The sequence below is a fragment of the Chenopodium album genome, chromosome 22 (genome assembly GCF_948465745.1).
Source record: "Chenopodium album chromosome 22, dcCheAlbu1.1, whole genome shotgun sequence".
NCBI lineage: Eukaryota > Viridiplantae > Streptophyta > Magnoliopsida > Caryophyllales > Amaranthaceae > Chenopodium > Chenopodium album.
Genome location: NC_137855.1, coordinates 21,746,619 through 21,772,987, shown reverse-complemented (window position 1 = coordinate 21,772,987; position 26,369 = coordinate 21,746,619). Strand labels below are relative to the sequence as shown.

At 33.0% G+C, this 26,369-nt stretch overlaps 2 protein-coding genes across 2 annotated transcripts; both read left to right on the top strand.

Moving 5' to 3' along the window:
* Window positions 1-2,061: 2,061 nt before the first annotated feature.
* Window positions 2,062-5,117, top strand: LOC145606323 (protein FAR1-RELATED SEQUENCE 5-like). Its single transcript, XM_081662336.1, has 4 exons — window positions 2,062-2,559; window positions 2,882-3,195; window positions 3,605-4,913; window positions 4,959-5,117. The coding sequence occupies exons 1-4, from the start codon at window positions 2,134-2,136 to the stop codon at window positions 5,115-5,117; spliced, it is 2,208 nt and encodes a 735-aa protein (XP_081518462.1). The 5' UTR covers window positions 2,062-2,133.
* An 11,297-nt stretch (window positions 5,118-16,414) lies between these two features.
* LOC145604805 (ATP-dependent RNA helicase-like protein DB10) lies at window positions 16,415-26,125 on the top strand. Its single transcript, XM_081660761.1, has 9 exons — window positions 16,415-16,567; window positions 17,228-17,548; window positions 20,861-20,998; window positions 22,045-22,113; window positions 22,602-22,871; window positions 23,350-23,700; window positions 23,825-24,102; window positions 24,221-24,541; window positions 25,478-26,125. Exons 2-9 carry the CDS (start codon window positions 17,237-17,239, stop codon window positions 25,785-25,787), a joined length of 2,049 nt encoding a protein of 682 aa, XP_081516887.1. The 5' UTR covers window positions 16,415-16,567; window positions 17,228-17,236; the 3' UTR covers window positions 25,788-26,125.
* Window positions 26,126-26,369: the final 244 nt, after the last annotated feature.

Below are 26,369 nucleotides of genomic sequence, written 5' to 3'. Positions count from 1 at the left end.
ACTGGGTTGCAAGTGGGTTGGAGGTGAGGGGTTTGCTCGCTGGTTTGCAGCATTGTTTTGGTGGGTGAGGAGGGTTATGGGGTGGTTTCGGGTTTGTTTCAAGGGGTGTGGGGTAGTATAAGGGGTTTCTTGGTTGGTTTGGGGGTGGTATCGAGTGTAGCGGTTAGGTTTGAGGGTAGTATCTGGATTTATCAAGGAGGAGTGTGTTGGTTAAAGGGTGGATTTCATGGTCGCGGGTGTGTTTGGGGTGGTTTTAGGGTGATTTCAGGGTTATTTCAAGGGGAGTAGGGGAGGTTGAGGCTTTGAGGGGCTGCAGGTGGATTTCGGTAGGGAGGGAAAGTACTATTGCGATGAAGTGGTGGTGGGGAGACTGTTTAGATGGGTCACAAGGAGGACGAGGAAGGGGAGAGGAGAACAAAGGGGGTGTTTTTTTTTAAAAAAAAAAAATTCAAAATAATATTTTAATAAAAAGAAAAATATATAATTAAAATAAAAAATTCCAAACCATTATAAAGAGACACGTGTCTGGTTTGTTAACATTTTTAACAGGTTATCGGTTTTTTGTTCTATTTTGAAAAAATCAATGTCAAAATGTGTATATATATATATATATATATACATGTATATACATGTATATATATATATACATGTATATATATGTATATACATGTATATATATGTATATATATATATGTATATACATGTATATATATGTATATATATATACATGTATATATATGTATATATATATGTACATGTATATATATGTATATATATATATGTATAGGGTCAGGATCCGGTGAGAACCACCTTTTATGTGAGAACCCACACCTTATGTGAGAACAAATCTCAGCCGCTAGATTAGATGAAATCCAACTGCTGAGATTATCAGCATGCCTAACAAACTAACTTTCAGCATCTAATTTATCTCTCCCCTCTATTCTGTATGCACATCAAAGCTCATCAATGGCGGTTTACTTATCAATGGCGATTCACTGAGTATGCTCTTCTTTCGGCAAATTTCAACGGTTTCTTTCTGCAATTTTCAACGGTTTCTTTTTGCAAATTTTAACGGTCGCAATTTCATCCATCATTGAGGTTTGTTCGTAATTTTAATTTTGAATTGCATGTTAATCTGAATGTTCAAAATATTTTGATTTTACATCTCTGAAAAATTTGGAATTGCATGTTAATTTTCGAATTGAATTACATGTTAATTTTCGAATTACATTAATCGAATTGAATGTTTAATTGCATCAGTTATTTGATTGAATTGAATCAATTATTTAGGTTTGATTAATTTGATAGAGATTTTACTAATATCAGATTAAACTTGATAGTGATTGAATCAATTATTTATGTTGTTAGTAGGTTTTTATTTTCAATTGAATGTTGTTATTATGTTCTTATTTTCAATCAAATTCAAAATGAGCAAATAAATTAAAATGAGCAAACCTAAATATGTATAATAGAACATTTAAAATGAGGTAACTACAATTAAAATGAGCAAATATTAATGACATTCATAAGTAATTCAAGGATCTATAAGTTTGGCAAATATTAGCTTGTAAAAACACTAAGTATACAGAATTGTGTATGTATGTGTGTGTGTGTGTGTGTGTGAGAGAGTGTGTGTGAGTGTGTGTGTGAGTGAGTGTAACAGTGTGTCTGTGTGTGAGTGTGAGTGTGATTGAGTGTAAGAGTTTATATATGTGGGCATTGAATTGCATGTTCATTTGACAAATGAGCAAACCTATCCCCCCTGCCCCCTCCTCTTTCTGCTTGCAATTCTGATTTCAGAAACTGATTTCAGTTATAATTATAGATTATGAAATTATTGAGTGTGTGTGTGTGTGTATGTGTAAGTGTGTATCTATGTCTGTGTGTGTGTAAGTTTGTTTAAGAAACTGATTTCAGTTCTAATTATTAAGAGTGTATGTGTGTGTTTAAGGAGGTGCATATTCACAAATGATGAGCAACAACGAACAAGTTGAGAGTCAATCAAGCACCATCACAAATGTGTCAACTACTCCTACAATAGTAGTTTCTCCTAAAGTAGCACCTTTGATCACTCCTGGAGGAACAAAAGAATGGCATCCAATATGCCCCAATGAGTTGAAACCAGCTATAGGGATGAAGTTTAATAATCTTGAAGAGGGCCTTGAATTTTATAAAGGCTATGCATTTGCTTCTGGTTTCAATACAAGGAAGTCTACAACTAAAAGACAAAGAAGAAGCAAAGAATTAAAATATCAGTATATCTTGTGCAATAAGGAAGGATACAAAGAGAAAAGAAAGATTACTGTAGAAAAAGATTTAAATAACAAGGAAGGGGAAAACAATGAAGAAAAAGCTTCAATCAAAAGGAAGAGACTCGTTACTCGTGTTGGGTGCAAGGCACATATTGTCCTAAAGCACTGTGATGATAACACATTCATAGTGACAAAATTTCATGAGGGACATACTCATGCACTTTATACACCTAGCTGCAATCTATTCCAAAAAGAAGGAAGGAAAATGAACATTTTACACAAAAAAATAATTGTGAATAATTCTAAGGTAACACTTTCAAATTCTCTTATGTTTCATGAATTCTATGTATGTTCTAATAAAAGTTGTTAGCTCATTTGACAAATGAGCAAATAATTTTTTGCTCATTTGTCAAATGAGCATTGAATTGTTTCATGAATTCTCTTATGTTTCAAATTCTCTTATGTTTCATGAATTCTCTGTATGTTCTAATAAAAGTTGTTTGCTCATTTGACAAATGGGCAAATAATTTTTTTCTCATTTGACAAATGAGCATTGAATTGTTTGCTCATTTTAAAAATGAGCATTGAATTATTTGCTCATGTGACAAACTGTTTTCTTCTTTAAATAGGTGAATATTGGTCCCGTTACAACTTTTCAAATGATGAAGGAAATTGTTGGAGGATATGAAAACATTGGTGCATCTAAGGAAGATTTCAAAAATTTTCATAGAGATTTAAAAGCATACATTCAAGGAAGCGATGCTCAAATGTTCGTGGATAACTTTACCAACAAAAAGCTAATGTGGAGCGCTTTTTTCTTTGATTTTGAGATGGATGAAGATTATTGTCTTTGTAGAGCATTGTGGGCAGACCCCCTTTGTAAAAAGAGTTATGCTCTATTTGGTGATATGGTATCCTTTGATACCACATACCAAACCAATAGGTAATTCATTTATGTGTTATTACTAGCTATTGCTGAAATTAATGACTTTGTTTTAAATAAAATTAGTTTAATTGCTCATTACTTCTATGTGAAAATTGAATATCCCCATAAGTCTAATATTCTTTGATAAGAGTATGTATATGAGCATTGAATTACATGTTCATTTGACAAATGAGCATTGAATTGTTTGCTCATTTGACAAATGAGCATTGAATTGTTTGCTCATATGACAAATGAGCATTCAATTATTTGCACATTTGACAAAAGAGCAAAGAATTGTTTGCTTATTTCACAAATAAGCATTGAGTTATTTGCTCATTTGACAAATGAGCAATTGATTATTTGATAATATTTCAAATGAGTATTAAATTATTTGGTCATTTAAACTATATTTTGTATGTGTAAACAGGTACAATATGGTGTTTACTCCATTTACAGGCGTTGACCATCATAAGAATTGCATTAATTTTGCTGCTAGTTTCATAGCAAAGGAAGATATCGTGTCATTTGAATGGCTGTTCAGATCATTCCTCAAGGCAATGGGTGGGAATGAACCTAATTGTATGATCACAGATCAGGATCCAGCAATGAAAATTGCTATTAAAAGTGTATTTAAGAAGACTGAACATCGGTTCTGTATGTGGCACATAATGAAAAAGTTACCAGATAAGGTGGAGAAATCAATCATGCAAGAAGAAACTGGTTTCCTAAAAAAATTATGTGCTTGCGTTTGGCACCTTGAAATTGAACCTGCTGAGTTTGAAGAAAGGTGGAACAAGGTGATGATTGAATACCACTTGGAACAACATGAATGGTTAGGTTATATGTACAAGATAAGAAACAAGTGGATTCCGGCCTATTTCAGAGATGTGTTCCTTGGAGGAATAATGCGTACAACATCAAGATCCGAAAGTGAAAACAACTTTTTCTGCTCCTTTATCAATCCTCATGTATCACTTGTTGAGTTTTACTTGAGATATGAAGCTGCAATTGATGCCCAGAGACACACTCAAGGTCAGAATGATAATGATTCAAAGCACAAATATCCTGAGTGCAAAACACCACTAGGAATAGAAAAGCATGCCTCACATTTATATACTAACTCTGTGTTTTATGAATTTCAATACGAGGTTGAAATTGCTTGTTTTTCTTGTGGTGTTGATGAATTGAAGAAAGAAAATGAATTGGAAGTTGCAACAGTAAGTGAAGGAAATCGGACTAGAACATTTGATGTTGTGTTTAATCCAACTAACTATGACACCACATGTTCTTGCAAGCTATTTTATAGGCAAGGAATTCCATGTAGACATATGATTTGGGTTTGGAAAGCAAAAAGGTTTGAAACCATTCCCGAGCAGTATATGCTACACAGGTGGACTACTATGGCATTAAATAAACCTATTTTTGACTTGGGAGGAAACCTGTTGGAGCAATGTGCTAATATAATAGACAAGAAAAAATTGTTAAATGATTTATGGTCAGAGATACACACTTGTGTAAGTTTGGCAGAAGGCAAAGATGAAGATATTCAAGACCTTGTGATAAATCTTCAAGGAATAAGAAAGGATTTGGAAGCAAAGAGGATTGCAAGAAATAATGAAACAACAGCTGGAAGTGCAAAAAACAAAGAGCAAGACATTGAGCTATTGATTGGAGCTAGTGTGCCAACTGAAATAATTGTCAAACCTCCAAAAGTTTCAAAGAATAAAGGGACTGGAGTTCATGTATCAAATGAAGAGACATCAAAAAAGAAAGCGAGTGAGACTGATGTGTCAAATGTTGAAACAAGAGGTAGAAGTGCAAAAAGGCTTAAGGGAGAAAAAGAAAAGGCTGTAGAACAAAACCAAAAAAAGAAGAGATTATGTAGAGGTTGTGGTGAATTGAGTCATCATGATATTAGAAATTGCCCAAAAAAAGTGTAATGGTACTTTTATATACATATAAGATTTTGTTGAATTTTTATATTTAATAATATATTATTAATTTTGTACTAATCATGGTTAAATGCTTTGCAATATTGTTGAATTGAAAATAGAACATATTCAAATGAGTGACTAAATATTTGTTCATTTCTCAAATGAGCAATAATTCCTTGCTCATTAATCAAATGAGCAAATAATTATTTGCTCATTTGGTAAGTGAGCAAATTAGCTATTATATGAACTTGGAACAATTACACTCTTGTTTCATATCCCAGTCCAAAATCAGCTCTCCTTGGGTCAAATGAGCAAACATATATTTTCTCAATCATCAAATGAGCAAGTAATTCCTTGCTCACTTAGCAAATAATCAAAAAAGGTAAAAGCTCATTTCTTAAATGAGAAAAAATAGTTGCTCATTTGTGAAATGAGCAAACATTTCTTTATTCATTTATCAAATGAGCAAGAAATTCTTTGAACATTTCTCAAATGAGCAATAATTCCTTGCTCATTAATCAAATGAGCAAATAGTTAACTACTCATTTTGTCAAATGAGCAAATAATTATTTGCTCATTTGGCAAGTGAGCAAATTAGCTATTATATGAACTTGGAACAATTGCACTCTTGTTACATCTCCCAGTCCAAAATCAGCTCTCCTTGGGTCAAATGAGCAAACATATCTTTTCTTAATCATCAAATGAGCAAGTAATTCCTTGCTCACTTAGCAAATAATCAAAAAGGTAAAAGCTCATTTCTTAAATGAGCAACTAAATAGTTGCTCATTTATGAAGTGAGCAAACATTTCTTTATTCATTTATCAAATGAGCAAGAAATTCTTTGAACATTTATCAAATGAGCAAGAATTCATTGATCTATCATTTAATAAGCAAACATCTGTTTGCTCATTTAACAAATGAACGAATATTTCAAATGAACACTGGTTGTATATAACAAGGTATGTGAAGTAAAAACAAATAAAAGATTGAATTTTAATTCAAATATAATCATCACTATAGTAAAAAAAAGGGTAGACTTCTATTGAGAAAATCTGTTTATAAATCAGTTTTACATCATTCAAAGACTACTTAAAAGTAGATAAAATCTTAATTTACCCAATTCACTAAACCAAAAAAGACAAATCATCACTACTAACTATTTAATTCCCTAACATTCAGCTTTCTTCAGTCTTTTGCTCTTTCTTACTTGAACTTTTTCTTCTTCAGGCTCTTCTTTTTCAGCATTTTCTTCTTTGTCAGCATCAGAAACTTTACTTTGCTTTTTCTTCTTCTGAGCAATTTCTTTAACAGATTGAATAGTGTTCACTTCACTTGTAATTATTCCCAGGGTGTACTTTTCACGAAGTTTAGTCAAGATTATCAGCTGCAAAACAAATAACATAATCAAACCCTATACAATTAAGGAGATTTCAATAACATGAGCAAACATGTAAAAGTAACACCACAAGTTGCAGTTGTAACTTGTAAGGCAATGGCCTACGGTATTGCTAGATTAATGGACCATAGACCTCAAAATTAAAGTAAACATTTGATAGGAATCCTTGCTCATTTATGAAATGAACAAGTAAATCCTTGCTCATTTGTCAAATGAGCAAACATTTCTTTGCTCATTTGATAAATGAGCAAGTAATTTCTTGCTTATTTAGCAAATAATCAAAAAGTTAATTGCTCATTTCTTAAATGAGCAAAGAATTAGTTGCTCATTTGTGAAATGAGCAAACATTTCTTTGTTCATTTATGAAATGAACAAGTAAATCCTTGCTCATTTGTCAAATGAGCAAACATTTCTTTGCTCATTTGATAAATGAACAAGTAATTTCTTGCTCATTTAGCAAATAATCAAAAAGTTAATTGCTCATTTCTTAAATGAGCAAAGAATTAGTTGCTCATTTGTGAAATGAGCAAACATTTCTTTGTTCATTTATGAAATGAACAAGTAAATCCTTGCTCATTTGTCAAATGAGCAAATAATTTCTTGCTCATTTAGCAAATAATCAAAAAGTTAATTGCTCATTTCTCAAATGAGCAAAGAATTAGTTGCTCATTTGTGAAATGAGCAAACATTTCTTTAAAGTAAGCAAATAGACCAAAACATCTTATTATTAATGAGACTAATCTAAAAAACTTACATTATTTTTCTTCAAACCAGGATCCCACTTTGCACAACCCATGTATGTTTCCATGAGTCTCATCACTGCAACTCCACAATGCAAATGATTTTTATCCGAAGACTTCCATGAACCATTAATCACAGAAATTTCCATCCGCTTGATATCATTTGCCAAAATAGAACTCTGTACATTTCCTTCACATTGAATAAAGTTTGAAAAAGCAATTCTCTGAAAATTAAAACATCAAATAAGCAAACATAATAAAATCTGATCATTCAAGTAAAAGAAACAAACATAATGTGAATAAAGATTAACTTTTAAGCCATACCAAATGTTTTAAAAGCTGTTTATGATCTCCAGCATCTTCGTTATAATCAAAAAGCTCGATATTACCATTCAGTGTGGTAGTGTTAAAACATACCAAATAGTAATGATCTTCTTCATAAACTGGGAAGAAAAAAAGCTGAATATCCTTGTGTGGTACAGCTGATTTTATGTACAAATTCTCAGCAACCTCAAAAAACATCTTATTCCGATGGGCAACAGAATCTATCTCATAGTGAATAAGACAGTCCTACATGTTAAAGAAAAAAAAATTAATTACAACAAAAAAACAAAATAATTCAATAAAACAAAATAAATGAAAGAATTTGAACTTACGGTAGCACTAAGGTCAAAAAAGAAACGAGCAGGAGAATTTGGATCTCTAAACTGCTCATTATAATTCAGAATGCTACACCAAGCATTAATGATCTCTGTATCAACTTTATATTTATTATAAAACTTCTCAAGATGTAATCTCAAAATTTCAAGACCATTCTCTCCATAAAATATTGGTTCACTGCATAAAAAGAATAAAGAAAGTTAGTATGACTAAAACAAATGGAAGTTAATGTACAAGATAATAAATTCTATAGATAAAAAAATACTTACAAACGATTTTTATCATCAGCAAACATTGCTCTCAAGACGCTCATCTGAACTGGTGATAATGGATTGTAAATTATCATAATGCGGGACTTAAAAGGTGATCTAAGAAGCACTGATGGCTGAGGTTTGCGTTTCTTTGGAATAGAACTCTTCTTTTCAGTATCACCTTTTCTCTTATGCACAATTAAAGCTTCTTGAGCATCAGAAATAAGATCTTGAGGATTAGCAATCAGAGCATCACCAACAGCTTGAGAAGCATCAGCAACAGAAGCACCAACTTGTGCACTGACAGAAGCAACTACAGGTTCAGTAGGCGCATTGCTAGGGGGAGAATCAGTTTCTTGAGAAAAGACTCCTAAACTGAATGTAGGAGTTCCAGATTCTTTGGCAAGTGAACGTCCTGAAGCAGATTTGAAACTTGAATCTCCAATTTTTTTGAACACATTTTCAGCAGCCCTATCTGAACATCCAACATCTGGGATACAACTTGCTATCTGAACACTTTCAGAAGCAATCTTAGTAACATCAATGGGTTCCGATTCATTTGGATGAACAACCATTGCATTGATTGAAGATTCAGCATGCTTTTTGTTGCTTGAAATCTCAGAAAACCTATCCCAAGCTTCAATTACTGCTGGATCTTGCCAATACCCTTCATCTTGGCTAAATGAAAGAGTATTATCTTCAGTCAAAGTTTTGGAGCTCATCTTATACTCATCACAAATGCCCATGGCATCTTCCTTCAACTTTTGTATCTTCTCGTTGTTTGGAAAATACTTGATGGCAGTTTCATGTTTTTGACTGAAATGCATGTATGCCAAGACCAGGTTTGTAGATGCTGTTGCAAGCTCCATAAGGCATTTCTGTAAAAAAAAAAATAAAAAAAAAAAAAAAAACATAAATAAGATAAATATAAATGAGAAGAGTAAATATGAAATGAGCAAAGTGGAAATGAAATGAGCAAAGTGGATATGGAATGAGCAAAGTCATATAAAAATGAGCAAATTGAACTTTATATGAGCATTGAAGTTTTTGCTCATTTGACAAATGAGCAAAAAATTAATTGCTCATTTGACAAATGAGCAAAAAATTAAGAACTATAATGCTCCTGCTCACAAGAACATATTTATCATATATGAGTTTCACAAGATTGCAGTAACCAAAGACCAACATTTACATAAAATACTTTTTCTATATTCATGAGATGCATATGAGTAATGCAAAAGCACACATATGGCCACTTGCCTCTATGCATCATACTGAGAAGAACTCTAAAAATGAACAAAAAATTAATATTGGTTTCCAGAAAACTCATATAAATACCTTCTTTGGATCTTGTTCACTTTCTTCATTTTTTGTACGAATTGGATCAGATTGTTCCTAAAGACAAACAAACAAAAAAAGAAAGTTAGAACAAGTTTGAAAGCAAATATCTTAACAAATATAAACCAATCTTACTTATAACACATAACCAATTGCATAATTTGCTCATCTGTCAAATGAGCAAAAAATTATTTGCTCATTTCAAATATGAGCAAGTAATTGCTTACTCATTAGACAAATGAGCAAAAATTAGTTGGTCATTTCCAAAAAGAACATAGAATATTACAGTATATATGGTTACCTTATTGACAATTACTTGAGTTTCCACTTCAAAAGGAATGAATTTTTCCTAAATAAAAAACAAAAAAGTTAAAAAAAGTAGGATAAAAAGGAAAAGAATAAAACAGAAAATTATAGTTAAACACCATTTTAGGTTGTATCATGCTAGAAGAACCAGCATCAAGCTTTTTAGCACGAATATTTCCAAGCCTCCCTTTAAAGAGTTCCAATTTCTCACGTGTTGACAGCATAGCTGTTGTCCACCCTTTCAAGATTGGAATTTCACGTGCAGCTCGAACTTCCTCAAGTACAAATTGATCAACATATAATAACTACAAACAAGTAAGAAAAGAAAAATTAGTAATTAAAAATAAAAAATAAGTAAGAAATACTACATTAAAAATAAACAAAAATTAAAGTAATACCATAAGAAACAATAAAGAACCAGGAAAAGAACGAGTTGGACGTTCTTCCCATAAAAGCTTGCCCTTCACGAGAGAATCAAGGATATACTTTGACCAATTCAAGTCCTTGATTTTATCAACATCAGAAAGAAATGTAAGAATATCAGAATTAATATTCATGTTTTGTTTCCCTGACAAAAAAATGAGCAAAACAAAAGAGAAATGAGCAGATAGAAATTTAAGTGAGAAAAATAAAATAGAAATGAGCAAACTAAATTGAAAATGAGCAAATTGAAAGTAAAATGAGCATAATAAAAATAAGAAGACTACCATCCATTAGTGTAGACACACAAAGAACTACAAAGTTCCGTTTGAACATAGCACCAGCTGACTTATGCTCCTTCAAAAACTCTTTAAGCTCCCCTATTTTGATAGAGAGTGAGTTGCTTTGGAATTGCTTTTTCCATTGCTGAATGACTTTTTTATTTCTGGAAAAATTATTTTTATCAATCTCTATGCCCCCTATTGGCAACCCAAGAACTTCATGCACATGGTCTTCAGTAATACGGAAAGGATCAGAATCAGGAACATTTAATGAGCACGTCTTAGCATCAAAGTGCTGCACCAACCATAAACCCAACCGCAAAGGCAGTTGGGTCACCTTCAAAAACTCCATCGACCCAAATCCTATATCTCTAACTGCTTTCAACTGATTTTGTGAAACTAAAACTGATTCCATAACTTGAACAATGGATGAGGGTGACATCCGACTATGCAATGTCCCATGAATGTGAGACTTCAAACCTTCCACTTCATTGCCTGACTTCAAACCTTGCAATTCATTGTTGGATTTCATCTCCACTACATTAATCATTTGTTTTTCTTTCTTTAATGTGTCCTTTAAAACCATTTTTCCTTTGTCATTAGAAGATCTTGTCTTGAAACTCATTCCTTTATATTGTGGCTGTGTAGAACGACCAACAACTCCTAATTGTGCTGGCCCTGGTGCATCTTTGTCACCACCAACAACTCCTAACTGTGATGCCCCTGCTGCATCTTGGTCACCACCAACTCTTAACTGTGCTGCCCCTGCTGCATCTTGGTCACCACCAATAACTCTTAATTGTCCTGCCCCTGCTGCATCTTGCTCACCAACATTAACAGCAAAATCTGTCTCAACAGATGTCCTGCTCAACAAAATAGGTATCCTTGATGTCAAATGAGCAAATACTTAGCTACTGATTTAACAAAATGAACAAAAACTTAAATGCTCATTTCTCAAATGAGCAAATAGTTAATTGCTCATTTCTCAAATGAGCAAATAGTTAATTGCTCATTTGTCAAATGAGCAAATACTTAGTGCTAAAATGAACAACAAAACATAAAATGAACAAGTTATCAACTACTTTCAAAGTTGTGAAGAAGTTAGAGAACTTGTTTTTAAAGTCAAATTCTTTCTCAGTGATATCTACTTTAAGACCTGATGTGCAACATAATGAAATAACTTCTAGGCTTCTGATGTGAAAAGCCGAACAGTAAAACGCCTTCAAACTATCAGCTTCTTGGCTTCTAATGTGAAAAGCCGAACTAAGTACACGACGAAGTTGGTAGCTTTGTGGTGACAATAGTAATAACATTGCACAAGGAATTTTGATTGTGATAATTTCTAAGACAAACAAAAGAGATGAGAGCCCTGTACTCCCATCTTAAACTGTTTTTTTTTTTCCTATTTGCTTTCACATACAAGTATTAACCAGTGGCAGTTTTAGATGTATTGAAAATTACTTCCCAACATAATCTACAACTTTTTATTGCTTGTAACTATCAATTAAAAAGCTAATATTTCATAAATGAACAACAAAACATAAAATGAACAAGTTATCGACTAATCTACAAGAACTCCCATACAAGTAATACAACTCATCAACTAATCTACAACAACAACAAAAATAATAATAACTCAAATAATAAAAATAAAATGAGCAGAAACACATACATTGTATTTTCTTGAGGAACATTTGCAGAATCCATAGCAATTACTTCTAGGTTTCCAAAAAAAACAAAGAAAAGGTAAGATAATTACTCATATGAAGCAAAATTAAAACTAAAATCAACTAATAAATACTCAAATAAAGTTATAATCAAACAAAAAATAAGATAAAACCAGAAAATAAAACATAATTGAGAACTAAAGTAAACAAAAATCAAATTAAAATACACAAAATAATTAAACACCTAAAATCAAGCTAAAATCAACATAATAGCACAAATTATCAGTGATTTCTAGGTTACCCAAAAAAACGAAAAAACTGGACAATAACGAAAATAAGCAAAATCAACTTGATAACTACTCAAAAAAACGAAAATAAAACTAAAATCAATGAAAAAACAAAGTAAAACATTATCGACACAAATTGATAAACAATGTGAGCTGAAATCAGCGAAAATCAAACGAAAATCAAAACGAAAATCAACAAATGTAAGTGAATGTGACCTAAAATTAATTGAAAAACACGAAAATATAAACAATAAACTCACCTTGACAAAGAATTGATGAAGATTGAAGGAGTAGTGATGAAAAATCAGAGAGAATAGCATAGAGAAAGAGAGTAGAAAATAGAGAAATTGTGAGGAGAGAGAAAATACCGCGTGAAAAAAGAAGGAGAAGAGGGAAAAAACGCAGGAGTTTTGTTTGACCGGGATTTAATTGTGGCCGTTGGATGTAATTGATCCAACGGTTATAATTAGTCCTCACATATAATAGGGTTCTCACATAAGGGATGTGGTCTCATATGATCCCATTTCTATATGTATATATATGTATATATATATATATGTATATATATGTGTATATATATATATATTGTATATATATACATATATATATATATATGTATATATATGTATATACACATATATATACATATATATATATATATATCAAAATGTTGTAATCATGCCACGTGTCAACATTTTTGCCACGTGTCGTCGTGAATTGATAAATGATGTGGGGTCATGTGATTTATGTCATATTAAAACCAATCATCAATTTTCCCTCACAAAAAATTAATGTTCATAAATGCTAATTTTTTAATCCTCATTCTTTCGTTTGCTCATCTATACTTTGAAGAAATTTATAATGGTAGATAAAAAATTCATTTAACAGATAAAACAAACTAATATGAAGTATAAAAGTTAGGTTACTGCATATTTCATAATGAATTTTGTTAATGTTCAATAAAATTTATTAAAAAATGATTTTTTTAAAAATTATAAATCCATCAATAGATTTCCCTTTAATTTATTAAAGTTATTTTTAAAAACAATTTACTATAGTTTTTTATATAAAAAATGACCTAGGGCATCACCCGGGCCTGAAACTAGTTTGATTTTTAAATAATTAGAAGCTCGTTTTATTTTTGGAACTGGTTCAAAACTCATGCTATGCACGGTTTTACAATATTTTTTTACTATTCATTTATTAGAAACTGTACAAAAGAATCATTAGAAGTACAAAAAAAATGTATAAAAGTACAATAAACATTGTGATGTACCATAAGATTAATCTCAATGTCTATACATTACAATTAATGTGAGATGGAAGAATTAATAAGATTCTAGTATTCGTAATATGAAAGCTACTCATTTCTTAATAAAAAAAAAGTACTAACTATTCATGTTATTTTGATTGATAAAAAAAATAATAAAAACACTTTTTTGATGATATCCTATATATTTTTTAATTTTATTTAAATTACTAGGTTAAAATCCCGTGCAATGCACGGTTGTTAAATATTTTTTACAATAATATTAATACTACATAAAGTATAAAAAAGATATTCATAAATATTTCATTTGGGTATATAAGGAATATGATTGTCAAAGTGGAAAGAAAATATCATACGGTATAAATAGTTTACTTCTAGATTTTGCCGAAAAAAAAAGAGAGAAGTGAAAAAGGCGGGAAAATTTTTCACAAGGTTATGACAAGTGTCATGGAAGGATTTGCTTTTAGTATAGGTTAATAGATTACTAGGTTAAAATCCCGTGCAATGCACGGTTGTTAAATATTTTTTACAATAATATTAATACTACATAAAGTATAAAAAAGATATTCATAAATATTTCATTTGGGTATATAAGGAATATGATTGTCAAAGTGGAAAGAAAATAACATACGGTATAAATAGTTTACTTCTAGATTTTGCCGAAAAAAAAAAGAGAGAAGTGAAAAAGGCGGAAAAATTTTTCACAAGGTTATGACAAGTGTCATGGAAGGATTTGCTTTTAGTATAGGTTAATAGATAGATAGATTATTTTTGGATATCACTCCCTAAATGTAAGGCAAAACCTTCTCCTTTAAATATAGTAACAAACTTATATTAATAAAAAATTAAATTTAACAAAATTTTTTGGAGGGAAAATTTTTTATATGGTGATGACACATGTACTTAGGGGATAACTACGGGATTACTTTAGTACATAAGTATAGAAGTATAGATATCACTTAAAGATCTTTGTAAATAATTTTTCTTACTACCTCTGGTTCGATTTACTCGCAACAAAGTACAACTTTTCGAAAACCATGGCAAAAGATTGAAAGCTTGATTATGGAAAAATAAGGGTATATGCTTAACTATTAATCCAACCTTTAAAAAAAATGAAAAAATTCAACTTTAATTAAATTAAATAACCCACCACCACCAATACCACCAACCATCAACCAAACCACACACCAACACCCAGCACCGTCGACGCACCACCACCACCCCACGCACCCCGCAAACCGCCGACGCACCACCACCACCTCACGCTCTCAGCAACCCGACAATCCACCTCCAGTAACCCAAGAACCCAGCCACCCCACGAACCCAGGAGGCCAGGAGCCCGTCAACCCACCACCACCCTACGCACCCAGCAATCCACGAACCCAGCACCGCCGATCTGCAACCACGAACCCAGCACCGTCGATCTGCAACCACGAACCCAGGCCAGCAACGTCGATCCACCAACTCACGAAACCAACGACACCTACCACGAAACCAAAACCCAGGAAACTCGACCACCAGCGACCCGACCCACTACGCCTCCGATCTCATGACGCCGCCGCTCTTAAAACCACAAAGCCACCATGAAAATGGGGTTGGAGGAGGAGAGAGAAAATTAAAGGGGATGAGGGTTTAATTAATTAAGCTTGGGGTTTGATTAATTAAGGTTGGGTTTTAATATAATATAATCAGATCTGTAATTTAATAAGGTTGTTTTAAAAAAAAAGTAAGGGTATATTGGTCAATTACCACCCAAAAACATACTAAAAAAGGAAAGAAAAAAGATTTGTTGCGAGTAATTTGAACCACCCCAAAATGGAATTTGTTGCGAGTAAATCGAACCGGAGTAGTAAATTTTAAGCCAACTCAACCTGCATTTTTTTGGGGAGTACTAAATGCAAGACAATTTTACCTAAATGCAGAATAAGTTATCTTTTTTTTAAAAAAAATTATATTCCAATTTTGTCCTTATTTTAACTTAATCCTTTACACTATTTTAAATGATTAAAATTAAATCAATCATTCCAACTGTTTAATTTACAACCATATTCTAACATATACAATCTTGTATCCTATTTAATACGGAATATTCAATACTAAACAAATTCCTAGACAATAATGAAATGCATTACGACATTTATTATGTGCTGTAATAGATGAAAAATCAAACAACATAAAATTTCCATCTTATACGGCTAAGATTTTTGAAGGTCTCTAGCATCCCCTTATACAGTTTCCGGGGGTCTCAAGTACCCCCCGGCTAGGATTTCCGGGGGTCTCTAGTACCCCCGAAAAACAAAGTCGGGGTACTTATAACGAAAAATTACCTAAGACTGGATGGTTTATGAGCAGTGAACGACTTCTTCGTCTCTAGGGCTTATTAGATTGAAGAATTATAAGGGAAATGTGGAATGAAATGAATTGCAAAAAAAAAAGTAAAAAAAATTGGTGGCTGAAATTGTTAATGAAATGAAAAAAAGGCGAGTATAATGAATTGCAAAATAAAATGTAAAAACAAAAAGCCTGGTGAAATGGCAAATCAGTTTTTTATTTTAGAAAAGGGTATTTCAGTCATTTTATTATTTTTGCATTTAGGTTATTTTGTAGTGTATTTAGTACTTGCGTTTTTTTTAGTGAACAAAATAAAAGAGTACTCCATATTTTGGGGTTTCAATATATTAACACCAAAAAAACACCTCATTTTACTTGTCTCAATTTCTCCTCAACATTTCTGAAGCGCGTTGAGAGAGAAAGCAGAGAAAAAGGTAGTCTCCGTGCCACAGGAAGTGCGGGGATTCTCCGCCACTTCTTTGCTACGCCGCACTCTTAAACATCTACTGGTAATATCTCTTTTTTCTCTTTCAACTTGTAATGTAATGTTCACCATTTTAGATCTGAGATTAGATCATCGTTTTTGTTACTGCTCTTCTTCATCTTAATAAATCCTAAAATCGGTGTCTGGATTTTCCCGCCTAATATGCTAGATTTTACAGCTAATTTATCTGTTTAAAATCGAAGTTTTTCGCTTTTTTTTTTTTTAATTTATTTTTTTTATCTAAACCCTAAATTTGATAATTGTTGATTTTTATTAGGTTTAGCAACTTTATTCAATTTTCAGGAATTTTTGTGCCTATTTTATGTTGATTAGGGTTTGAAAAGCTCTCTTGTTTGTTCGCTCTTTCGTATTTTGTATGATGCTGAAAAAGTTATAATTTTTATGTTGTTTTTCTGTTCCCAAATCGTAGATAAGGTCAATATTTTGTCTTTGTGTAGTAACATTAAATTTAGTTGATGCTGTTTTTCTGTACGTTTTCTTAAGCAAAACATGCAACTGATATTTTTTAAAACAGTTACTTCACTTTGAAAAAAAAAAAAATTGTGCAATGAATTTTTGCTATTTTTATGATTTATATGTGTTCTCGAATCTTAGGTTATAGGCCAAGATTTTGGCATTGAATACTAGCATGAATTTTAGATGGTACTAACTGGGGGATTTGCAGGAAGATTCAATGGCTGCTACAGCTACAGCTTCACCTGGGCCGCGGTATGCACCTGAAGATCCATCATTACCAAAACCATGGAGAGGGTTGGTGGATGGGAAAACTGGATACTTGTACTTTTGGAATCCAGAGACTAATGTGACTCAGTACGAGAGGCCTGGTGCACCGTCACATGGTAGCTCGATTTCATCTAGGCCTTATTCGACTTATGTAAGTTCCTCAGCCCAACTTCAGCAGTCCTCTAATGGACATAAGGATGTTGGGAATGCTGATAATGATGATAAATATAGTAGAGGTAGCAACGTTGAAAGAAATCACCAGGTATACCTTTTCCTCTGTCAGATTTGTCACCATCTTGATTTTTTCTTCGTCAATATTTTTGTGGCTAGCTATGAATTGGTTATTTTTTTTATTTTTTATATATATTTTTTTTGAATAGCATGGAATTGGTTAATTGATTAAGCTATCTGAATGCAAATACATTGCTATTTTAAGGAATTAGTTGATTGTTGACTGTTGCTTCCTGCTTGTGCTTTGGTGGGTGAAAGAATACATTTAAAATTATATTGTGCGGGATATTGTGGAATTAGTGACTTGCAATCTGCTTTACATGTATTCTTTTAATTAATATCCATGTAATAACGTTTTCAATTGCGTGAGTTGCACATTATGATTGCTAGTTTATGCAACTTGTTTCACATATTGGTGAACAGCTGTGTGATGTACATTATCTGGAAATAATTTGTTAATTTCTTGGAGTGGAGCAAGAAATATTTTATGCTAAAATGTGATTTATTTCAAGTGTCAAAGGATACAATATGTTTCAGCATTTGGGCTATTCAGTGGCAGTAGAATACTTAAAATACACGAATTTAATTTAAATTAATTTTAATTTTAAAAAATTGTGGCTAATCAGCTTCCAGTGGCTAGTCGTTAATGAAGGTTGGTATTTGTAAATTTAATAATCCAAAACTGTCTCTTCTTAAATAAGAAAGTTTATATTTTGGCTTTTAAGGCAACCGTAAAATACGCTAGTTGACTAATGTTTAGAGTAGGTAAAATGAATTGAAATTGTTTTGTGTTTTTTGTTACCTCCGCATTCAATATTAACATTTACTTCCACGTTTTAATACTCGCAAGTTGCAACACCTTTTTGTCACGTTATTTGTCACGTTATTTGAGGAATTGATTAGACCACCATCACTCATGGTTTAAAAATTTATACCATTCCTCTCTCTATCACTTTCATACTCCACATCATCTATATCACAATACAATATACTTTCACCAAAAATCAATCCACCCATGGGTTAAAAAAAAAAGTTTACCACCACACTTTCTTTATCCTATATATATTAATCATTCACTTAATTTAATTATGATTATATTTCATTTTATTTTTCAAAATAACTAATTACTATTTGTATAAAACTATATCAATATGAGTGTCTGTGTGTAAAATTATGAACAACGATAATATTTTTATAATTTTTTACTTCATAGTTTTTTCTTAAAATGCAATTGGAAAAAAATAATAGGATACTCCATATAAGATAACCAACCATGGTTGGTTCATGTTTCACGTGGACCTAAGCAAAATGTTTACCATGTGATGGTATATACCATCAAATGGTATAGTTTTATATCACCAAGGTAGTAAGAGCGATGAATTTTTACAACAATCAATCAAAGCCTTAATCTATAAGTGGGGTGGGATACATGAACCAATTTGATTATTCCGTTAGTCATCGACATAATTCTTCCTCCTCCATTCCTTATGATCCAATGCTTCATCCTCATGCAAATCCATATACTTCATATCTTATTTAACTCTTTCCAACAAAGTCATTTTCAGTCTCCTCCCTCTTTTAACCTTTCAATGGTCCCATTCTTCCATTCTTCAAACCGGTGCACCCTCCTGCCTACATGCCCAAAGCAACGCATGTGATTTTTCCTTAGTTATTTTTTGCATTGTTTGCCACACCTACTTTCTTGCGAATAACTCATTTCCGATTCTATCTCTTAGAGTGTTCCCACATATCCACCTTAACATGTGCATGAATTTTTACACCGCGGTATAAAATAAGGAGTTGATGGTCTTAGAAAAGGTAAATCGACGAATTAAGCTGTAAAATCCAAATCTTGCAACTTTACACTATCTTCTTATAAATGTTAGTATTATTTTTACTTAATTTGTTCGTTTACCTAGACTAATGCTTCTTCCTTTGTTTTTTACTTAACTAGTTTCATTTATCACACTTGTAAGTGTTGTAAACTAATCATCAATACCTTTAATTCCTAGTAATTCTAAATTACAACAAATGGATATTATAATAGGATTAATGGAAACGATTCAAACAAGATTCCACCTTAATATGTTTTTCCTTATGTATATATCACGAAAGGCAGTCAAAGGCGAGTGTGTGAATATTGCAACTTTCAAATTAGGTCAAGTTTAAAAAAATCGAGGGTAGTGTTATCCTTAAATTACGTGCTAATGTGGTGTTGCAAGTAAATAAAACAGAGGAAGTATTTGCACAACATTTTGCGGTGGTTGAAAGTTTGAGAGGGAATGTAAAAAGTGGGTAGGTGTAAATAAAAAGGTGGATATAGTAAATAGATAGTGAATGGAAAGATAAAAATATTGGGGGCAACTTGGTGAAAGCGGTTTGTTAAAATTGAATGAAAGTGAACATTTAGAGAAGTTCTAGAAAAAATCCAAAATGGAAAGTGTTGACTATTAAGATCTTTCAAAATGGGAGGTAGTTTTACTTATTTTTACGCTATTTATTATGTTTACAATTATTAGCTTCAAATTAATTTTCATTAAACATATATGAACAAAAATTTCAAATCAAATTTGAAAACAAACAATTCTACTTGAAACTGTATAATACTTCTTCCGTTTCTATTTAATTGACTAACATTCATAAAATGCAAATGTCATATTACTTTACCCAGACTATGTTTTGTAAACTTTTGGTACATAAATTTTCTAGATTACCCTTATAAAATGCACGTGAGGGCAACTTTTTGGGGTAATAAGGTAAGCCATGTGCAATAAGGGCCACAAAATTATTCTCTCTCCTCTCCTAAAGCTATAGGTCAAGTAAATAGAATCGGAGGAAGTATTTTTATATTGTTGTTTTCAAGTTCCATGCCATTATAAGAATTGCATTTCCATGTTTTTCTCTTATCCATTTTTGGTGTAAAATAAGGCCTTTTTTATGAATACCCATGAGTATGGCTGTCATTTATGTTTATGTAATCCAAGTGTATTACCAATTTACCATGCTTGTAATCTTTTATACTACATTTTTGCTTGAACGTTCTCTTATTACTCTTTTTATTTTATACTACGTGTTATTTTTCTGTGTTTTACATTTTGTAATGTTCAAGATAGTTAGCAAGGTATAAAGTATATAAGGTTCTCTTATATGCCCTAATTGCATCACCATCAAAACTCACAATCAAAGCTAGCATAATTTTTGGATAAAATTAGTAAAACCAATGCATAAAACACAATATCATCTTTTGTTGAACAAATGGGATAGGGATGATTAAATGTGTTTTATGTGAGTTGAGCTGCTTTCTTGTTTTTACAAATATTTTAAATTTTAAATTTTGAAATAGAGCACCAAAGTTGGAAGTATTCCAAATGATGCTGTTGTTGAAGGATCCATTCGTGAGCAAAGATCTGTGGATGCAGCCCATGCAGGTAGCGGCTTGTCGCCTGAAGCTTATCGTCGTCGGCATGAAATATCTGTTTCCGTGAGTATTATGGACTGGATCCTAATCTTTACTTGCATATCCTTTTAAGATTGTGAATTCTTAACTCTACCATCTACGTCAATTGTTTGTTAGTTCATGAATGTTCTTTTGTTTTTTGGGTGCTGTTAATTTGCACTATGTTTAAATATCAATCATGTAGAGCAAGGGGAGGCCGGAAGGGAGAGGAGTATGATGACGGGGGAGGGGGGGGGGGGAGGATAGGGAAGGGAGAGAGTGATTGAGCTTCCATTTTCTTTCCAAATCTTTCTGATGTGGAAGTTGGTTTATGAAAGGGGAAGGGGAAGGGATCCTTCGAATTTCCCCCCAAGCTTCCTTCCATATGTTATCCAAATGGGAGGGTGACAATGTCTTCCGTTTCTCTTCTTCTTTTCCATCCATTTCTCTCAATCCAAAGTTTCAAACATAGTGTTATGATATGAATGGTTTATTTGTAATTTCATGGTTCAAGTTTTAGTAGTGGCTTTTGGAAGTAATTAAACATTTGGTACTATATGTGCATTCAAAAACATTTTTGGGTTTTATTTGCTGAAATGCATTGGCAGTTCATTTCATTTCTTCTATTGATTGATGGACATAATTTTATATTTTTATTTTGATGCTATTGTCTTACTTTTTTTAATTATAGTATTCTTATTTTTCCTGTTGTGAAAAGAAATATTTTGCTAGGAATTAACTCAGTTTGCTAGGAATTAACTCATATTAGAGAGATTAGGAAGATGATTAAGCAGAAAATTAGCTAAGTAACAGATATTTGTATTGATGATTAAAGTAATCAAACAATACAATTACTCTTCATTCGAGAGGAAGAGCAGCTCTCCAAAACTAAGCAAAGCTTTAACAATATTTTCAGCATGATCATTAATCCTCCTAATGAGTCCTATTTATAGAAAACTCTCATAACAAACTCTTAACTTATTTCCCAAGCTATTACTAATAGGCTATGACTAATGTGCCCTTCCCTCAGAATTGATTCCTTGCATATTTATTCCTGACTACAGTTTACTTTGCTTTTTTTTTTTTTTTAGGGAAGTGGTGTGCCCCCACCTTTCACAGATTTTGAAGCCACTGGTTTCCCTTCTGAATTGCTGAAAGAGGTATCTATGTTGTATTTATGTCATACTTGATCTGTCCCAGTAAGTGTGCTGAACTATGTTGCCGATTATTTCCATGCAAAGTTCTGCAGTTGCTGGAGTTCAGACTTGGGTTAATTATTTTGCATCTTTACTTTTTTGTCGCAGATGCGATATTTGCTCCAGGGAGGAGCTAATGTCGTACGCTGTGCTGCCCTCTGTTGGAGGGCTTTGTAATTGGAGTGCTCTTTTACGCTGGACCATTGTTTGAGATGGACTTTTCGAATCATCCAAGTTCGTGGCCGGCTTGCTGTCGATGATGATTCAGTCTGCCACATGGTCCAAACGAAAAGAAGATGCCACCTCCTGCTGTGGCTTGCATCTTGCAAGCATTCACTACCTGCATAGGAGGATGGTGCTTCTTCTTGCATGATCCTCTGTTACTCATAATAGCTTTTAGGAACTTTTTAGCTCTTTTACTCAGCTCTCTTGTGGTTTTTTTGCTTTTACAGGTACACCAGGCTGGATTTTCTGCTCCTACACCTATTCAGGCACAGTCATGGCCAATTGCAATGCAAGGTCGAGATATAGTGGCAATTGCTAAGACGGGTTCTGGAAAGACCTTAGGCTATCTTCTTCCAGGTTTTATGCATCTCAAGCAGCGCCGCAACAATACACAAATGGGACCAACTGTGTTAGTACTGTCACCGACAAGGGAATTGGCAACACAGATTCAAGATGAGGCTGTGAAATTTGGAAGGTCCTCCAGAATATCTTGCACGGTACGACGTGATCTCTGTTTCTGATAAATAATTTTATGTTGTCTTGCTTGAATTGTTTTAGTGAGGGCACATCTACTTAATTGGATGTTGAACATAAATTTTGTTTGTTTCTTTTGAATCTGTTCTTAAATTAGGAATCTCTTTAGTCTGTATTTTAATGTATATAGCAGTATGCTTTTTTCAGTTTTTGTTTTCAGAACTTGATCTTTGAGTTTTTTAATCTCTACTATTTCGAGTAGAATTTTTGGGATGAATTTGATAAAATGGTCTGGGTCATTGTCAGGTAAATTTTGGCAGGAGTCGTATGACACTTTATATTGTTAATTTTTCATGAGTATCTGTTTAGAAGTACTGACTGGTAACCATATAAATCTCACTCCCATACATATACTTTGTGCTTGCTTATTTGTGCTGCTGTAATCGAGTATATATGGAATTGTTTCTTCTCTTAAAGTTATTCCCTTATTTAATCCTGCAGTGTTTGTATGGAGGGGCACCCAAAGGCCCACAATTGAAGGAGTTAGATAGAGGAGTAGATATTGTGGTAGCTACACCTGGTCGTTTGAATGATATACTAGAGACAAAGAGAATTAGCTTGAATCAGGTCTCCTATTTGGTGCTTGATGAGGCAGATCGGATGCTGGACATGGGTTTTGAGCCACAAATTAGAAAAATCGTGAAGGAGGTACCCACTCGTCGCCAAACACTGATGTATACTGCAACATGGCCTAAAGAGGTCCGAAAGATTGCAGCTGATCTATTGTCAAATGCTGTCCAAGTTAATATTGGTAATGCAGATGAACTTGTTGCAAATAAGTCTATCACTCAGGTAAATGCCAATCTTTTTTTTCTGTATCTTGCTCTATTATCTATGAGTGATATATATGATAATATCCTTGATGGCGTTGGTGGTATATGTACTAACTACTAAACGTTAAATTTATCTGTTGCAGCATGTGGAAGTGGTTTCTTCTATGGAAAAACAAAGACGACTGGAGCAGATATTAAGATCTGAAGAACCAGGATCAAAGATCATTATCTTTTGTGCAACTAAAAAAATGTGTGATCTTCTTGCTCGCAACTTGTCTCGTTCATTTGGTGCAGCTGCAATACATGGTGACAAGTCTCAGAGTGAACGTGATCATGTACTAAATCAGTTCCGATCTGGAAGATCTCCTGTGCTGGTTGCTACAGATGTTGCAGCCCGTGGTCTGGATATTAAGGACATTAGGTTTGTGATTAACGCTTACTATTTCACTTTTATTCCATGTGAAAGACCCATATAGTTGCTGCGTGTGTTTATCTCTGGGTATAATAACTCTACATTGACATTTTTTGGTTGCATGCAGGGTGGTGGTTAACTATGACTTCCCTACAGGAATTGAGGACTATGTTCACAGAATTGGTAGAACGGGAAGAGCAGGTGCAACTGGAGTGGCATATTCATTCTTTAATGATCAGGATAGTAAATATGCTTCTGATCTTGTAAAGATTCTTGAAGGGGCAAATCAAAAAGTTCCACAGGAGGTCCGTGATATGGCACTACGAGGTGGTGGTGGTGGAATGGGTAGGTTTAGACGTCCGTATGGCTCTGGTGGTCGTGATGGAGGCCGAGGTGGGAGATTTGAATCAAGTTATGGTGGCAGGGATGGTGGAAGGGGTCGCGATAGGTAAAGTGACATGCTACTCTTTCATCTTTTTTTTTTTTTTATTTTTATTATTTTTTTTTTTTATTTTTTTTATTTTTAATAATTTTTTTTGGTGAGCTTTTCAAATTGTATTGGGTGAATGGTTTTCAGTAATTAACTATTAGATACATTGGTTACATATAATCTGAAAACTAACTGATTCACCCCCCCCCCCCCCCCCCCCCACACACACACACACAAAAATCCCCCAAAGGAAAAAAAAAAAGAGAAATTTATCGCTTAGAAGGCATAGTGTCATAATACCTCTATCATCCATATATAATTAGAGATTTTGTTCAATATATATGATTCCAGTAATGTCTTATAGGTTTCTATATCACACATCCACCCCCATTTATGATTCAGGCACTAGTAAAGATTCAGTGCTGTTATGCTGATCTTTATGTGGTTCTGATGAGTATATTATGCTTTGCCTAGTCTTTCTTAGAAGTTGAAAAAAACATGCTATTTTATTTGGTATATTATATTATGTTTGTGGTCTCGCGGTGCTCACACCGGGGTTTTTTTATCTCTTTTTGTGAGGATTGTTGTATTGATTTTTGACTTCTTGGTCTATGATTGAAAACATACTTTTGATGTATCCATCTTTTGACATTATATGTGGAACTTTTGTTATGTCTAACAACTTTTGACATCATCTGGAATACTATTGTCATATTGACTTTCGCTTGCTATGGTGCTGGATGACATAATTTGTGATTGTGTTGTATGTGACCAGACTGAAAATCAGTTATGTTATTTTCTTAGTGCACATTGTTTTTTTCTTTTTCTTTTTCTTTTTCTTTTCCCCTTGAGAAGTATGATTTTTTCTTTGGTCATTGAAACTAATTCTTATTAGTTGTACTATCTACTATGTATTGTGGAGCAGTTTTGCTAATGTTATTTGGTTGTGCCAAGGTATAATGATAATGATAGAGGTTACCAACCTAGAGGTCGCAGCCGAAGTCCAAGCCCAAGTGGTCAGAAGGCTTGGGGTGGGGCTCCAGTTAAGGATCAGGGGTGGAACCGTGGGAGGAGTAGAAGCCGCAGCCGCAGCCGCAGCCCTGAAAAGCTTAACAGAGTTCCACCAGGGCGAAGTTTTCATGAAATGATGATGGAAAAGGCTCGTTCTGCTAAAGCTGACAGTGTAGTTGCAGGTGGGAACCAATCTTATTCTGGAAATAATGAGGAAGAGGAAGGTGCTATTCCTGCTCATGAACATATGTGAAGCAATTGCTAAGCTGACTTGGTTACAACATTTTTTGGTCGGAAATGGTAGTGTTATGTTGTATGCAAAAATGCTGTATGGAACTTTTATTGGTGCAGTACAGTCAAAACTTTCGTATTGTAACTGGGAAGTAATTGATTGTTGTGGACGTAAATGTGGATCTAGCTATTTTTGCAAGGCTAAGTGGGGTACCTGTTGAAAAACAAAAATGGGGTTAGCGTTGAACATTCGAAGTGGCTGGATGTATTTTCATTGTATTTATGCAGGCCCATGCTTAAAAAATGAATGTATGCGGTTAATCATATTGTTATGTTTTACATATTGTTATGTTTTTAGTATGCATTGATTGTTGTGTAATTTGCACAATTTAGATTTGGTCGGAAGTTTTCACTCTTTTGTGGCAATTTTATCTCGTTAAACACTTTTTTTTTGGAAGAGAATCTCGTTAAACACTTTTGATATAATTGTTAATCATAGAATTTTAAAATAAAATGGAAAAATCATAAAAAGTAACATGATCTTTCACCGATCTTAAAATAATAAAATGATCTTAAGATTATTCCGAAATATAACGACAATCCA